Genomic DNA, 17,704 nt, shown 5'->3' on the forward strand with positions numbered 1-17,704 from the left:
TTGACATACTCCTCGACCTTTCGTTGGAAGGGCACACCAGGCCTCAAATTGTAACTGCTGTAAATCACCTCGTAGCAATTTACTCTGTTTCTTGCATCGAAGGTGTATGGGCGGTGGAGCATTTCGTTGGTCATTTGACATTGTCTCTTTGAGAGCACTGGAAATTGGCAATTTATCGAGACATAATGATTTTTCCGATTTGAAGTCTCTGATCTCAGAAAGGACGTCGACACCGCAATTTTGTAGATAATCACTAGCATTGTATGATTGAATGTATGCTTCCCATCTTGCTTTAATAAGCCCGAGACCTTTGAACGTCTTGCTAGAGTAAATCATGGCGTCTGGTGTTGCATTCGGTATTTGGAGAATTTCCTAATGTTTGATAGTGTGCGTTTTTCCCTACTAAATTGGTGGGCAAATTAGCGCAAAAAATTTGAATCTGCCTACTAGAAGGATTCTTTACAAGAAAAATTGAGAACCTTTCTCACACCACGATGTGAACTGATATCAACAAACACAACGAAAAAAGAATAGAAATTGACCCGTGTTGTTTTATGCAGCAAATTAGTAGTTCAATTGTTTGTTCAGGTTATTGGAAAATTTTCTCCAGCCAATATCGGGCTTAAGTCTTATTTGAAGGAAAATTACAAATCAACAAACAGATGCAACTCGAGCAATTTTTTATTAAGCACTTAAAATTACCGAAAAAATGAACAGGCATTGCCCTTGACTTCTTTACTTTGGCATCCCGTAATGAATCACATTTGCACCCTATTTAATTAATAATAATTATTATTGCGAATGATTTTACACAAAATTCCAAAATAATGGTACGCGATTTGGAAAATACACAACCGACAAACCGACAACTATCAAAATTTTCAACGCCTACATGTGTTAGTGAAAAGCTCTACGTAAAATTGTACGAAATGTGAATCTTATACAAACTGATGTCGGGACCACATTTTATCGTACGAAATACCTCACTAGGTATAATTACTCTTAGGATTTTTCCTTCTAAATATTGGGCCTAACAATTTGGTGTTGCATTAGAGACAAATTAATTTTTCCTTCTACAATAGTTATTTTCGCAACAAGTGACAAAAAGTAGGACTTTCCATTGCCTTCATTGCGAAAAACGTTGTACACAACTCGATGATAAATGTTTTTTTAGGAACAAGATGCGTATTCTACACATCTAGTGGCTAAAAATGCATTTATCATCGAGTTGTATAAGTAACTATTTCATGTGTCGGGGCCGAAAATGAGGGAGTTTTGAAACTTTTCTCGGGGTTTCGACCCCTTGAAATGTTTTTTGAGTAACTGTCGATTGATTTTAGGCACTTTCGCATGCAGCCCTCGCTTCGTTAGGGCTACATCTAGCAAATTGTCTAAAATCAAAGCACTGTGAAGCTCCGAAGCTGACTTTGACATCACTCAATTAGAAGGCCAAAAACACACATATTGACAATTTTTTTAAATTTTTTGATAGCCATTGTATGAAAAAGAATAGCCAACTTTGATCGGTTCAGTCCTCTATTTGAGTGACGTCAAAGTCAGCTTCGGTGCTAGACAGTGCGTTGCTAAAATCAATCGTCCAAAACAGATACACAAATAACTATTCCACGATCTTCAAAATACCCAACCGATGTCCTACTGACCCACTTTTATGATTTCCATGCACTTTATTCCCAAATGGCATCATCAATATCTTTCATTTTCAGCATTGATCACTCTTTTTTGAGAAAATACTTCCAGATGTTGAGAATAACAAAAATAAAACAAAACAAAGGCGTACCGGCTATGCTAAGAATTCCGCCTGTCTTAGGTCTTTTTTGCGCCATTTTCCATATTTAGTTTTGTATAAAGGCAGTTTATTTAAGTAAGAAGTTGATAAGGTCTTAGTAGTTGAAAACGTGTACGTTATAAGATTTAAAAGTACTGTTCGTTCACAAATTACGCACGCTCATTCAGTGGAAGGAGGGTCAGAAGAAAGCGAAGGCTTCAGCATGAATATAAGAAATACTTGAGGGCTAATGCTATCTTGTAGGCCTTGCATATCTTTCGTAAAGACAGTAATCATGATTTGTTAGTGTGAAGTGAAACGCACAACACACACAACCGTATAACCATATACATCTTTTAAATTTGGAAGTTAATTTAACGCTGGTAGAATGAGTGTTTGTGCTAGCGATAAAGGAGTGGTCGGTCTAAAAATCGTCACATTGTGCGTGCACACTTTGTGAATGACTCCTTATTAGCCATTGATTATAACATCGTCATTGTCGCGAAAAGAAATCGATGACCTCCCCCTACCTTAGCACAGACGTCTCTGATGGACATCCTCTAAGCAAATGGTTTCAAAAAGTTTCACTGCACGTTCCAGAAATCGGTCTTACATTCATCAATTTATGAAAGAGATCGTTGTTATTAACAAGCCATTCACACCGTAATTGTTTAATTTCAATTATCTACATGAGCCAACAATGACCCCATAATTATAGCTATTGTAGACCATCCGAAGGTCCAATTTACACAGATGAAGGCAGAATCAGGAATAATGCAAACTACCCAAGTTATTGTTGCACGGCAAAATATCATAACAGTTTATGCTGCAGTGAGAGAGAAGCAGCCAAAGCATGTAACGAATGGTATAATTACACACTTCATTCATCTGTTGCGTGATTATGATTATTTAAATGTAAGCAATCCTTATTCTGGCGCGTGTTATGCTGCAGGCTTTGTTTATATAAACAAGTGAGGCTCATAAGAAAAAGTGTAGAACCCAATTATAACACCGAAATTATAGTTTTAAATGAAAAGTGTCATGTGGGTAACGAGCATCACAATGTATTTAGCACAGTAGAACTTATAGTTCTGCAATGAGATAGCCTTCAATAATTTTTGTAAATAAAAATTCATATTTAAACAGTCAGATTTTCTTACCTCTTCCACTGCGACCAACAAATCGTAAATCATTGAATTTTGCTACATGATTTTTCATCACAGCTGAACAGTTTCGTAGTTCAGCACTCCAATTTTCATCGTTTCCCGCTTTTATTGTTACCATTGTCCCATCACCAACTTCGGCTAATGATACAACCTTAAATGCTACTGGAAGCGTTTTGTTAGATCGCCAATGGTTCGGTAGTGCTGAACACAAAAAATATGGACTGCCTGTTCGTACTGAATAAATGAAAAGAGAAAGAAAAAATAAATAATCAAAATCACAATTAAAGATCTTGTTGAATAAAATTTCAGCATGGGAGTATCAGTATGAGGAGATTTTTATTTTTGTATTTTAAACAGGACGCGTGTGAATTTTTCACCGAAGCCAACATAATTTTTGTGCTAAAACAAAAAGAACAGTTGAAAATCGGTGTATCAGATATCAGACAACAAGGTGCATCGTATCATGAATTTGACGCCGATCTGATTTTTGATATATTTTTTTTAAAACATTATATTCGTTAATATGAAATGAATCCATACGAAAACGTTGTTAACGAAAACCTTGTTTTTTGCCATAATTTTTATGAGGAGAGCATTTTGCATTGTCAAATTAATTTGTCAGCTGATTAAATCCACTGAAGGTGAATAATAAAATTATCATTTTACGACAGAATGAATAGCCGCGTTGCAATTCAAATAAAAGAGAAATTTTCCTCCTTTCGTTTTTCAAAAAATCGAAAACTGAAAATTTTAAAGTAGCGGTTTTATTTGACCATTCTCATCTTCACCAAAAATTCAATGTGAATTTGGTTTATTTAACGGACAACAGGAATTTCTCTTTATACAAATGTCCTAAGTATATCCTAACAAAACACTTATCTCAAGTAAGAGATGTATTTCTTGTCCTATCATCAAAAATATGTGACACAATAACATTAGCGCAATTTCATTCGAGCGCAAATACAAACAAACAAAATGGCTTTAAGAATTTTCGCCTTTTTTTTGTTATTTCTCTCTATCAATTTTTTGTGTGGAAAATTCTGTAGTAGAGGACTTGCGTCACGCCTGCTTACTAACGTGCGAGCATGATAAAGTCCACGATCTTTCTTTGAAGTTGAGAAATACCGATTGTCAAAAATTTTCAGTTCTTGACTTTTCGCCACCTGAAGTTGATCTAGACCATAATCTGAAAAACTATTTTTTTTTTGGTGTACGTACCACTAGAATTTGGACCACTCCTACCCGATACGAAAAACATTTGTACTATGAACTTCATTTTTGATCCCTATAAGAGTCCTATCTATGGTAGTCCTATATATCGGCCTGTACACATAGTAGAAAATTCAAATTTGTGTCGAAATGACACATTTGCACAGAATGAACATGGGTATTTAAAAATATAAATTTTTTCAAAGTTGAAAATTCGAAAATTTGAATTGTCTGCCACGACAGGCATTTCAACAATAGTCAAATTTTTTATTTTCATATTGGGTAATGTAACAATTTGGCATATATCCAAATCACCCTAATGAGGGTGATATCGAGCCTAATGTTACGCGTGGAGAGGACGCTAAACAAGAAAGTTTGTTCCTTGTTATGTGCACAACAGTAGTGATAAAATTGTTGAAAAAGTAATGCAGCTAAATGCGAAGTTATTGCCAGAACTGTGAATAATTTTGTCAGATTTTTAGAGTGACAGCGATGAATCAATCCATTTAGAAACAATTGCATTAGTACCGTTTCTTGTTATTAGCAACAAAATCCTAAATTGATTCTATCAGTGCTACAACTAGTAAATCCACCTATTTGCTTGCTCATGTTTACATGGGGTCGAAAATAGTACATTTTGTTACGAATGATAAAAAGTTGAATTTTTCGGTACCAGTGGTAAGGCGGAGCCGAGTAGCACAAGATTACGATGTGTGCCGAAAAATTCAGATTTCATCACGAGTCACAAACGACGATTTGAAAAATATATATGAAATAGTATGTTGTGTTACAAGTATTGTAATGTTGATTTTTTCAGCACTAGACCCAAGTTTTCCTTACGAGCGGAGCGAGTAAGGAAAATTGGGTCGTGTGCTGAAAAAATCTCATTGCAATACGTGTAACACATCATGCTTTGTGCCAACCGAGAATAGAAATAGACAAGAGTACAAAAAATCATAATTTTCATTGTAAACAATCACTCTTCAAATTTGATCGATCACATTGCTCTGCATTTTCTCAAACGAATGCTGTAACAACTCATACAAATTCCATATCAACACTGCTTTGCGTGTTGTAATATCACATCAAACGGGTGCTGAAATAAGTCACTTTACAACACTAAAATGAATGCTGAAAAGAGTCGTATTTCAATTCTCGGTGGCACAAATCCATTTTCGCAACAAGTGACGAAAAGTAGGACTTTCCGTTGCCTTTATTGCGAAAAACGTTGTATACAACTCGATGATAATTGCTTTTTTAGGCACACGATGTGTATTGTCACACTCGGCCTACGGCCTCGAGTGACAATCTACCCATCTAGTTCCTAAAAAAGCATTTATCACTCGGTTGTATAAATAACTATTTCGGTCGGAGGAAGCGTCCGAGAAAGTACTTTCTTGACCGCAAATATCTCCTGAGAAGTACAGAAAAATTGAACTTTTCGATCATAGTTTGCGTGTCGAGATCCACACATTCTACGATCGAAAAGTTCAATTTTTCTGTACTTCTCAGCGATGAAGTGTGCATGCTTTGTTGTTGAAATGGCTGTAGAGTGATTTCTATGTCAATAGTGTTGTGGTTTCGTCTCATTTCAGTTTTCAAGCACAAAAATCGTCGTTTGTGACTCGTGATGAAAGCTGAATTTTTCGGTACACGTCGTAAGCTTGTCCTAACAAGGCGGAACCGATGACTAATACCGAAAAATTCAACTTTTCATCACTCGTAACAAAATGTACTATTTTCGTCTCTTTTTTTTTGGAGCACTTGCATTTCAAATTCACTCTGCTTTCACTTTTGCATTATTTTGTGCGTCCAAAAATTAAAAAATAAATTTGATTTTATAATGTCAACATTTCGTTCGCACTAGTATGTTGAAGTGATTCTATCAAAATACCGCGAAATTCAAGATTTGTTTGCTCCTGACGAGCTAATTCTTACTGCAATTATAAGGTCATAAAATTGAAGCTGATAATCTTATCATTGACTTTATAATAGAAATTCAGCGATTGTCAACATTCATGGAAAAACCACTTCACAAAATATTTGTATTCATTTAGAGCTTAGAATCGCTCACAGAAATTGATTCAGACCTTCAATAACCAAATTTTTTTTTGGAAAAAACCAGCAATTTGAGTCAGAAGCCAATAATCATAGCGATATTATAGAGAAAAAGCTTCATCATATACGTAATGCTCTCTTCTCTCTATTTAGCACATATTTAGTAAACTTATTTGCTCAATTACTATGAAAGGTGCTATGAGAATGTTTTTTTTCTTTTTTTATTTACTTTTGTATGTTAACAATATTCTCAGAAAATGTTAAATAGAAAGAACTGTATGATGTCGTTGTAATAAATCTTTGATAATGTGAAATTGAGTGGAAACGGTTGTATGCTCAAAGTATTAGGAAATTTTAAGAATATTTTTGATTTTTAACTTACACGAATTAAGATATTTTCAATCATCTGTTATCGACAACTGCGTTGCTTTTATGGCCCTTCTAGTTGTTTTGTATGTTTTTGAGGTACATTCGGATGATATTTGAGAGAAACCAAAATTCAGGAATTTTCGGGAATTAAAAAAAACGGTAATTTAAATCCCTGAAATAGACCTTGTTCGGTTGCATAAATTACTATTTCATTACTGTACATTTTTCGAATGAATTGTGAAACAAATTGATAAAAAATTGAAAGGGTAATGTCTTCGTCTGCAGTGCCGCTTTTAGCTTTTGGGCGCCATCGGGCAATTGGAAAATAGGCGCCAATTTAGTAAAGCTAAATTTTTTTTAAGGACATCGGCGCCATGTTTTTCTGCTCCACTTCGGGCGCCACGGGCATTTGCCCATTTGGCCCATATGGAAAAGGCGGCACTGTTCGTCTGTTTATTGACCTAAGCCTCGCTTCGGATCCATGTAGTGTTTTGACTAAGACGATTTTTTAAACAAAGAAAATAACAAACTTTGACGTCACACGAATTTTCAATTCGAGCAGCAATTTCCTGTTCTTTTTAGGAAAAAATGTACAACTAATTGAATTTGAAGAACCATTGGATTTAAAGAAAAAATTAGTTCCAAGTTGGCGTAGAATTGATTTTTGAAGTTTCAACTGAGTTCGTTTTATGATTTTCGGATTTTTTTCTCACAAGAGAAAGATCTCTCCAATCAGATTTTTTCCCACTTTCGTCTCCTCGATCTATACTGTATAATGTGAGGTAAATGATAAAATCAATGAGACAAATTGCAATGACTCCCATAGGAGTCAATTAAGGAAACTGGCGCAGTCATGATTTTTAAATAAATTAGCAATCAACTCTTGGGAAAATGAACGAGAATGTATGAACTGTGGTTTATGACGCGGGGAAATTACATCCATCTGAATCTGAACAAGAAATTTTTCTGTGGTACGATTTTTGATCGTTTTCTTTAGACGATTCATTTTTGATAATTACACTAAAAACAAGAAAATTGTACCGTACCGCCGCTAGAATTCTGAAGGCGACTGATCTTCTTTTCATCTATTTTCATGCAGTTCGTTTTGTACAAATGATCCGAACACATAGAACGCAAACTTTAGATGTATATTTCATTCGGGTTTCCCGCGGTGGCTGCAACGCGTTAAATTCTGCTCAATAAGTGATAATTTCCAGTTTGGTGTCTAAATTAGTATAAAATCATATGACAGTGCTCCTTTCATTTAAACACTTTTCTTGGCCTTATCGTCGTGGATTTCATTTTGCAAACACTGTATTTACCTCCATCTATACTATTTTAAGAAATATTTTGTTTACATTCGATTTGTACGTGCACTAGTAGATGTGTGTTCATTAAGTGACGAAACAATGTTATTACTGTCGTACAACGAACCACTACTTGTTGAATATTTCCTTATATAGCCGCGTCATCGTCAAAGTTTTTATCTTAAAATATTCTAATTAACACAGACGTTAGTCGAGAAACATTTTGTGTGATTATGAAATTTGGTAAATATTTTAGTGACGTTGCTATTTTCCCCAGTGACGAGACGTAATAATTTAGGAGATGTAAATTCGAGAGCAAATTATTTCACCAGCAAATGTACTTGGTGACACACTTAAAGAATATTTCGGTTATATACTGAACACAATTCGGAAATCAGGAATTAAGATGACAAGAATCTATTTCATCGCGGCTAGCGAAATTGGGTTCATACATTTTCAAACCATCAATCAACGTTGAACGATCTAACACACGCTCCGCGCAGCAGTGGTATTTTGTTTATTTATGTTTATTGATTGACTGTCGCATGCAAGAAAATTGTTAATCTTTAAGTTGTTAATACTGAAGTGAATCCTCACTTATGACTGCCGTTTATTTGCTACAAAATTTTTAAAAATTTGAAATAGATTCTGCTGAGCAGGAGCAGTGCGAGGTTCAACTGGATCGGGTGGAAATCGAAGCATTCCAAGAAGCTCACGGAACGTTCTTAATCGGACATAATAGGCCTTTTACATGCGAAGGTGCAGGAGAATAATAAATCTTTTAAGGATATGCGACGATTTTTGGAGAAGAAGAAGAACTTCGAATAACAATTTCAAAGAGAACCATAAACTCAACCGAAAATAAGGAGTGATAAATAGGATGTGAAAGATATACAGATTTTTAGCAAGTCAGTAAAATCATATGAATAGACAGGAAAGTCTATTGCGACAATTTACAATACATTTTTCGGGGGATAAGTATTTCAAAGAATCGTAAGACTCAGTGGCTTAATTTTGGGCAAGAAATTCTTTAAATCGGCTTTTGCCCTTGAGGTTACGATTTTTAGTCGAAAGTCTGGCTTCATCGTTTACCAGTGAAATGTCGATATGAAGAAAAATAACATTTAAAAACAGACGAATATTTTTGATATGAATTAAAATAAAACAAAAAAACAGCACTCACTCAATTCTCCGGGAAACTCCTGCTGTGCCTCTAAGATCAGTCGTTCGGTCCACCAAAGATCTTGTGATCCTGGCGGTGAACTACTGGAATTACTATTGGGGGGCTCTAACATTCCCCCCTTGCAAATGGACAAACTCCAATCAGTGCCGCCACAATTCGCTGATGTCCCACTCGGATATACTGCCGTTGCTCCCGTGGGCAAATGCATTCGAGAGGAATTTTTCGGCGCTATTTTGATGTTGTTTATTTACCAGTGCACTTAAAAAAAATTGTTTTCTTTTTCTTCGATTGTTTATTACCTCTAGGTAGTTGAAACCAAATTGTCAACGTAAATAAAATTGAATTTTGATCGGCACGAAAATTCCGGTAATATTGACAAGAAATTCAAGTTTATTACTGAATATTTATCACACTGGTTTTCCCAAACCGAAATCCATTCATTTGTGATTCGTTTCAGCAACTCATCGCTGGATGTTACTTCTGCTTATTCGGACACAAATTCTACTAATTGTCCGTTATTACACTTACGATTGGGAACTCAATAATTAATCACCGAATTTCTTATAAAATCGCGTCACACAATTTAATGCATTACGACATCAACACTGACCGATCCGGTGAGTGTATAAAATATCACTCAATTCGAATTATAACAATTTATTAATATGCCAAATGAACACACACAATCCGAAATTGTACACGCAATAGTTTTTCTAAGAAGTCTTCAATTTATATGTTATGCGAATCTCGCCTTCAAAATATAAACAAGCAAACAGTTTCTCTATAACAATGATAAACACTCGCGTATATAGATGGTTTCATATAAATTGTAAAATATCGTCCGATTTAAACCAAACCGAAAAATTTTGTATCTTTAAGTTATCGTATTATTATTGATGCCGCTCAATCCATCAATTGAATTTCTGTAATAGCTTTGTATATAGTGCTTGAGACCAAGAAACGAATGTAACAAAATATCTGTAAAATGCAACAGGTGTGTGTTGTTAACGCGACCCGTTCGTTTACGCGACTGTTGAAGCAATGTAGTCGAAAAGCTAACAAAAGCTGTGTATATTGTGTGGAGGGATACCTGCTACTACAATATTATGTTCAACAAAACATTATTGTTGAAGCATACAGAAAATTATGAAAACATACAGCAAAATGTAGGCATTGGAGATATACTCTATATACCACGAAAATGTGTATGAGAAAAACAGTCCAAACTGTGCTGTAATGTATACGTATACATATACTATATGTATTGTACCTACACACCATATGATTTGTATTGGTTTGGGTTGATTGTGAGAGATTCTAATTCTCGTTGTTGTTTTTTTTTGTGAATATAAAACAAATAGAAAAAGGGGGTGTGGATAAATATGACATGACGAATCATAGAATAAGATAAATATTTATGAATGTGAAGAGACTTTTTGGTCAGTTTTTGTTGTTAAGGCTGTTCGGATTGAGAATGCTTAAATGTTTTTTTTAAATGCAGAATGGACTATATCAATTCATAACATGCTGATGTAGGAAGAAGTCCGGATTAAAGTACAATTCTAGGTTTGCATAAATGTTTTTCTTCTTCCGTAACCTCCCTAACTCAAATCAATGAGCAACGAAACTAATGTTATTCTTCTGCTGACACACTCAGCCATTACATGGAGACCTTCTAAATGTTGCGGACGTACAGTGCAGTTATTAACACCATCAGAGGTCTTTTTCAGGTAGAACGAATCGCTCTGAGCTGAGCGATCAACTCAACTTGTTACTACTGACGTGGGTCCTTCCATTTAAAAAAAGAAGAGTAAAACCGTCTTAGGACACACTGACACGTAGCAGAGTTGATTATATGAAAAAGTAAACCTTTTTGTGTTGTTTTTCTTGGTTCAACCTTTTCCCCAACTATGACGGCCGTTCACTTGGTCCAGAATTTTTAAAATTTTGAAATAGATTCCTCTGAGCGAAGCAAAATAACATTTTCAATAAGAAAATATTTATTGGGAATTCAGTTACAAATAACACTTTTTGAGTAGTTACTTTATGGAAGCGGCGGATGACTCTTAATGTCTGTATTGTGCACTCCGCAAGTTCTTGGTGACGAATTCTTCAGAAATACCATTCCCCAACAGTTGTCAATTTTTCATTTGTAACGAACTTAGAAATTCTCCACAGTTACAACCTACGAAGAAGTCTTGGGAATATTTACGAAATAATCGGATGGTCGCGTACTAGAAAATTATACTCTCAGTTATCGCAAATTTCTTACACAATCACAATAGTTTTAAAGCTTTTTACAACTTAACACATAGGGGATAATGCTCGAGCAGGCACTTTAGGCACACCGGAAAGTGCTAAGGGCGTCGAGGAATATCTCCAAATAAATTTCTAAAAATCAAAAGTCCAATTTTTGATTTTTAGAAATTTGTTTGTAGGTATTCCTCGACTCCCTTAGCACTTTCCGGTGTGCCTAAAGTTGACAAGTCACAAAAACTGGCAACGTGTTAAAATAGGAGCTTAAAATACGCCTCTACAGAAAGTGTTATTTGTACTTCTACAGTTTAGTCTATGAAAGTTCGCTAAAGGCGGATATAATAAAATAGTGAAAATAAGCTATGGTTAACAGACGGCAATATCAACATTTCTGCTATTCAATCTATTATTTCATATTTAATCTACGTATTTTCAAGATCTATTACTTCATTTCTTTAAAACATGATCATTAGTCAGATCCTGAATATGTTATCGATAAAAGGTAAAGATTCATCGATTCGCTGATGTGCCTATACTTAAAATCAAAAATTGCACTTTGTCTTCATGACAAATCTAGACGTAAATGACGTAAATCTAGAAAAAAAAAATTCATTAAAAATAGGCTTATAATTACGAGTCTTATATTAATTGTTGCATTCATTATTTATATTGAATAATCAGTTTGATTGATTTAAAAATTCACATTGTCATATAACGGATAAAATCTGTCACTTCTTTTGTTTTAATCATCGCTTTATGTGTTCTGCCAATTCTAGCACTTCACTAGTTTTATGTAATAGTTTTGGTATAAAAAAGAGCAATCTGTACTCATTGCATAGCAGATGACTACCTATCGGTGTACTGGGTTTCGTGTCGGTCAAAGTCGATACTCTCTCCGCCATATAGAAAACTTAGGACTAATGCTACAAAAATAAATATGTGGAACAAGTTGCCAATATAAAAACATACAAATAAACCATCGAATCATTTCACCAACTGGTTCATCAACTGTTACCATCAGTATTGTGAAATTTTTGGAATAAAACTTGGGACTAATACACAATATACCATTAGATGGTAGATGAATTGATGATCTAAAATAAATTTCCGACATTATTATATATGTTACATAAGTTCTAAGAAATTCGTTGAGAAAATTTTTTAACTGAACTTAAGTTTGACCGGTCTGACCACAATCAGTAAAGATTACCGATTGAAATGAATGAATTGATAAAGGTTTTGCAGACGACTTCCTCATCTATTTCTTCAATTTTAATCGTTTGCAAAGTTGGCTATATTCTAAGAAATAAGCCTGCAATTTAAGGAGGGATTTTGAAAAACGTAGATGCTATTGGCGCCTGCGAATAGTTATTACGTTTGAAAAACAGCCTGCCCAAATCGGACGCATTTTCTAGTGGATTTTTTGATATGTGCCTAGATAGGTATTGCTCCCTAGAAGCCAAAACCACTTTCAAAAAAATGTCCAAGTTTGTGTGGCTAGCGAGAGGTGACCAAAAACCTAAAACATGCACTTTTCGTATGGAAATTTCTCGTAGGTCACGAAACGTACAAGGTCATTAGAAAGGTAATTGCATGTACTTTCGGGGCAGATTGGGTCTTGTTGGGTTAAAAATTCATCCACACTAAGTTATGAAAAATGGATAATTTCGGCGAACTTCTAACGGTTCCCATGCATCCGAAAAGCAACAGAAAAATATAAAAACTGTTTTCCTCATATGATACTTTCCAATAATACCAAACATGCATGGGTAGTGCTTCGATGAATGTGGTTGTGGAATGAAAATTTGATGCTCAGTATCGCTACTCAAAGAATTTCGTGCATGTGCTATTTTTGATGAAAAAATATTTTTTGCAGCAATACTTTTTCAAAGTAAGTGTATCTAAAACAATGCGAAGCAACGTATTTTTGCTTAAAATTATGCCTGGGAAGTGCAAGTTTTCGGTTGAAAACTTCAACTGCACATATTTCAGTCTGGACTAATTTTAAAACCAATGAGTCTCTATTCGGCTCAATAGTACATGTGATTACCTTTCTAATGACACCCCACACGACCCTGTACGGCTCGTGTACCCGGAGAAATTTTGGTAAGAAAAGTGCAGATTTTCGGCTTTCGATCACCTTTCACTAGCCATAAAAGCTTCGAAGAATTTTTTTGAGAGTGGTTTTGCCTTCTAGAGTCGAAGTCCTTTCTAGGTACCTATAAAAAGTTCCACTAGAAAACACGTTCGATTTCGGTAGGCTGTTTTTCAAAAGAATCCCTCTTACTGACATAACTCGTTGGCATTGAAAACCTTAAGGTTACGTTCTGATCATTCTTTTATCATTCTTTTTGGATAAATAAACTTATCCCTTAACGCTATAACATACGTTGAAGATAACTAATTTAATACAATCAGAATCAAATAGTCAAAATTTAATATGGACAAAGTTTTCTTCTCAGTTCCCGATACTTCATCATTATTGGAGGTTATAGTTTAATTTTAGATTATATTGATTGCTGAAATTTGATCCTGAACGAACACAAGGCCTTCACAAAGAACCAGGGTGATGTCTCTCCTGTCTTCGACCAATTTCTCTATGATTTTGTCTGAATTTCTCGTCATAAAACAACCTTCTGCTGTTTAGTGAGGCCTGATCAAGGTGATATATGACCTTAAGATCAGAGTGAAAAAGATTTTTTTGTCTACTGTAAGTGATTTTCAAAAAAAAAATAGTAATAATTTTAAGTAAGTACAAAGTACATCCTTTCCTACATTTACGATTTTTATTTTTATTTATTTATTTCATTTCATCAATGGTCGAAGCCCCCTGACTACTTACAATTTACAAAGGTTAGAATTAAAAATTCAGCAATTCAAAAAAATGAAAAATTTCATGAACATGACGACATAGCGTAATAACATAATAAAATTGACGTTGAATTAGATCGTTCGGTTCGTTTGCGTTGTTTAGCTTGACTGAAGGGATGTATCCAATGATCCACATGAAAAAAGAATGATTAGCGAGAGCCAGTCGACTAGACTAGCAGAAGTTTGCACAAGTCGAATTGACCTGGAGTTCTTTTTTCAAAGTCATAAGACTCGATTCGACTAATCAGATTCTGATTAGTGAGAACCATTGGTTCAGTAAATCAAACAAAATGAAAACAAAAAGAAAAATAACAATTATTCACGTTATCCACGTCTTAGTTTAATCGGAATTTCGTTCAGGCCAAGTCAAAATTATAACAACGATAAGTTACTTCTACGAAAAAAGTCGAAATTAAAGATTGAAAATTTATCGGTTCATTAACGTTTCACAAATTCACGAGCTATAATGTTCTCGGGCCACAGTTTACTGTTAACTATAAAGTCAAATATTTTAGTGTCAGCAGTGATCATAAATGATACAAAAGTAACGTCCTTCATATCTATGTAGGGTGAGACCAATATCTTGCATAACACGTCTTCAGCCGACGAGATAACGTTCTTCCGCAACAAAAAATTTACAACGTCCTTTACGGACTGCTATAATCGTCTCTTATCGATTCCAACTTCGTGAATAGCTTTGACTAGTTACAGCAAAAATCATGTTCAAAGAAATGAAGTAAAGGATTTAAAATCTATTCAAAATTACGTATAACAAATGAAGTGTTAGATCCGATAGTAAGACTGCTGATAGGCAGTCATCCGTGAAAGGGTAATGAAAATTTTTAAACTTCACGTTGCCATCTCAAAATTAATGCACTAAAAGCTCAAAATACATTACGAATTTATTCTAAATGGAAATGCGTCTTTTGAAATGCGGTAAGTATTTTTTTTACAAAATCAAGAATGCAGCAGAGTTTACGTACGAGTTAAAAAGCCAAGAACTTGGATCGTTGATTTTATTTCTACGATTTTGTTTTACTGTAAAATCTTTATCGAACAATTCTCCTGAATTTTAAATTAAATTCCAAGAAAATTTTAATTGATCAAAATACATTGAACATTTTTCGTTCGAAATAAAATGAAATTTTAATTCGATATAAGATTAGGGTTATGAGTAGACAGTGTTTCAATTTCAAATTGTTCTGAAAATTGTCGAATTACTTATAACTGACTGCTAAGATCGAAATCTTCCGAACTGTGATACGGTCATAGCAAAAATAGTTATTTACGTATCGATTGAGGAGGCTGAAAGAGTTACGTATTAAGTTTTATATGCTGCCTACGGGGAGCGTAGGGGCCGAAAATGAGGGAGTTTCGATATTTTTCTCAGGTTTCCGACCCCTTACATGAAAATTTTTTTGAGTATCTGTTTTGGACAATTGATTTTAGGCACTGTCGCATGTAGCCCTCACTTCGTTCGGGCTACAACAAGCGAAATTGCCTAAAAACAATCGTCCAAAACAGATACACAAATAACTATTTCATGTGTCGGGGCCGAAAATGAAGGAGTTTTGAGATTTTTCTCTGGAGTTCGACCCCTTTGGACGATTGATTTTAGGCACTTTCTCATGTAGCCCGAACGAAGTGAAATTGCCTAAAAACATCGTCCAAAACAGATACACAAAAAACTATTTCTATAAAAGGCATACTATGAAAATAAATGTAGCTCCTTAGAATTGTATACTGACTGGAGCAGCTGCAGATCATTTGTTAAAGACTTACTTTTTTTAGATAAATGAAAAAGTTGAAAAGAAAAATTGTTATGAATTAGGAAAATGCTGTTTCAAAACTAAAGCTTAAATTACCAATTGTAATAGATTTTTGTATCTGTTACATTTCACAGCGATGATATTTTATGGATTTTTCAATACCAAAGTGAAAGAAAGAAAATAGAGCGCAAATACAGGCCACCGAAATTTCCTATAACCGTTGTTCTATGTTTAGTGAGGTTAAGTAAGTACCTTACGTATCTAAATTACAAAAAGCATGTAGGAAATTTCGTTCAATGTTAAAAAGCTTGAAGTTTATTCTTCGGTTAATTTGTTCATCCATCCTTTCTGTAGATTAATTGAAAATTCATTGCCGTACGTAAAAATTACCGGAACAGATACAACTACTGCACTACTGCCAAATTTTGTGACCTCTGATCTTTCTTAGTTGCGCATTAAGCTTTTTAGCGACAAGTGCAATTTTTAAATTTGCTCCACAAATGCCCTTTCTCGGCAAATGTTCATTCTGGGAACCAAATTTACATGACATTACTGGTCTCAAAAAACGTTTTTTTTTTCTTCAGATCTCAGCACCAAATTGTCTATTACAGACAAAAAGGCATCTTTCTTGGGATTTGATTCGATTGGAGTAAATATCGGCAATATAAAGAAGACACCACTACGGCGGAGTTAAAATTTTGGTTCCGAGTGATTGAATGAAAAATTATGCATGAAAGGATGCGTGTTTTTTTTTTTGGTGGTCATTATTATCTGTAGAACGTTTGTTTGCAGTATTTAGATTGGAGACCATTGCTCTGTTTAAAAAACATTTATTCTATTTTTATAGTAAATGAAGTAAATGCGGTATATGAATCTACCAATAAAATACCCTATTTTACACCATACTTGTTTAGAACCCCGTCACCGCCGTCACTCTCTGTAAAATACAAAAATGTAATAAAAACTCCCGAACACAATATTTAGCTTCACGAATAAAAAGCAATGGTTCGAAACTGGGAAAAAAGAACTGCCTGTAAAATGAATAAATAAATATTTAAAAAAAAAACGTTAAATGCAAGTAAATTTATAATTTTCATAGCAAAGCAATATATACGTTATGCTCATATCTTCTGCATATTATATGGAGTATGGTTGCAAAACCGCAGGCACAATGTGTATCAAATGTTTTATTTTATACATATTTAATTTTAATAAATGCATCCATGTACTAAGTGTTCATAATATGGCAGATAACGAAATACCATGAATCGGGGCAATATTTAACGCATATAGCCCAATATTGGCAGTTTTAATATTGAATGGAATAAGGTGTACAGTACAATATAAATATAAAAAGTCTAACACATGTCGTGTCAGAAACATCGTAACAAGCGTTACAACCAAACTATATTGTAATAATATAATACTTTAATAATGTTCGCATACACTCATTTCCTTTAGTTTCTTATAATGATTAACAATATCATTTTCATTCAGTCGCCCTCTTAAACTTTTCTCTCTATTCTTTCATTTGTTTTAACGCTTACTTATTGTTAACCAATAAAACCTAATATAATGCACATTATATACAAATTGGTGCATTAATAGTAGTTCTTGCATTTGTCCGACTGTCACCGTGATCCATAATTCATATGTTTGCGTTAACATAGCGACAACTATAATAGAAAAATGTCTTTGTTCATGTTTCTCCTATTATACACAAATGAGTC

General features: G+C 34.3%; 1 protein-coding gene and 1 long non-coding RNA gene across 2 annotated transcripts in view; both read right to left on the reverse strand.

Moving 5' to 3' along the window:
- LOC119068549 (protein lozenge) overlaps window positions 1-10,156 on the reverse strand; it is a 40,373-nt gene extending 30,217 nt beyond the window's left edge. The window contains exons 1-2 of the mRNA XM_037172177.1: window positions 9,079-10,156; window positions 2,947-3,186 (exon numbers count right to left, since the gene is read on the reverse strand). Coding sequence (XP_037028072.1) covers window positions 2,947-3,186; window positions 9,079-9,286 — 448 coding nt within the window. The 5' untranslated portion in view covers window positions 9,287-10,156. The remainder of the gene's footprint in view (window positions 1-2,946; window positions 3,187-9,078) is intronic.
- Window positions 5,696-5,901, reverse strand: LOC119068553. Its single transcript, XR_005086179.1, has 2 exons — window positions 5,859-5,901; window positions 5,696-5,798 (listed from the first exon to the last, which is right to left on the reverse strand). It is a non-coding gene; the product is annotated as an uncharacterized LOC119068553 (long non-coding RNA).
- Window positions 10,157-17,704: the final 7,548 nt, after the last annotated feature.

Source organism: Bradysia coprophila (genome assembly GCF_014529535.1).
Source record: "Bradysia coprophila strain Holo2 chromosome X unlocalized genomic scaffold, BU_Bcop_v1 contig_20, whole genome shotgun sequence".
NCBI classification, from domain to species: Eukaryota; Metazoa; Arthropoda; class Insecta; order Diptera; family Sciaridae; genus Bradysia; species Bradysia coprophila.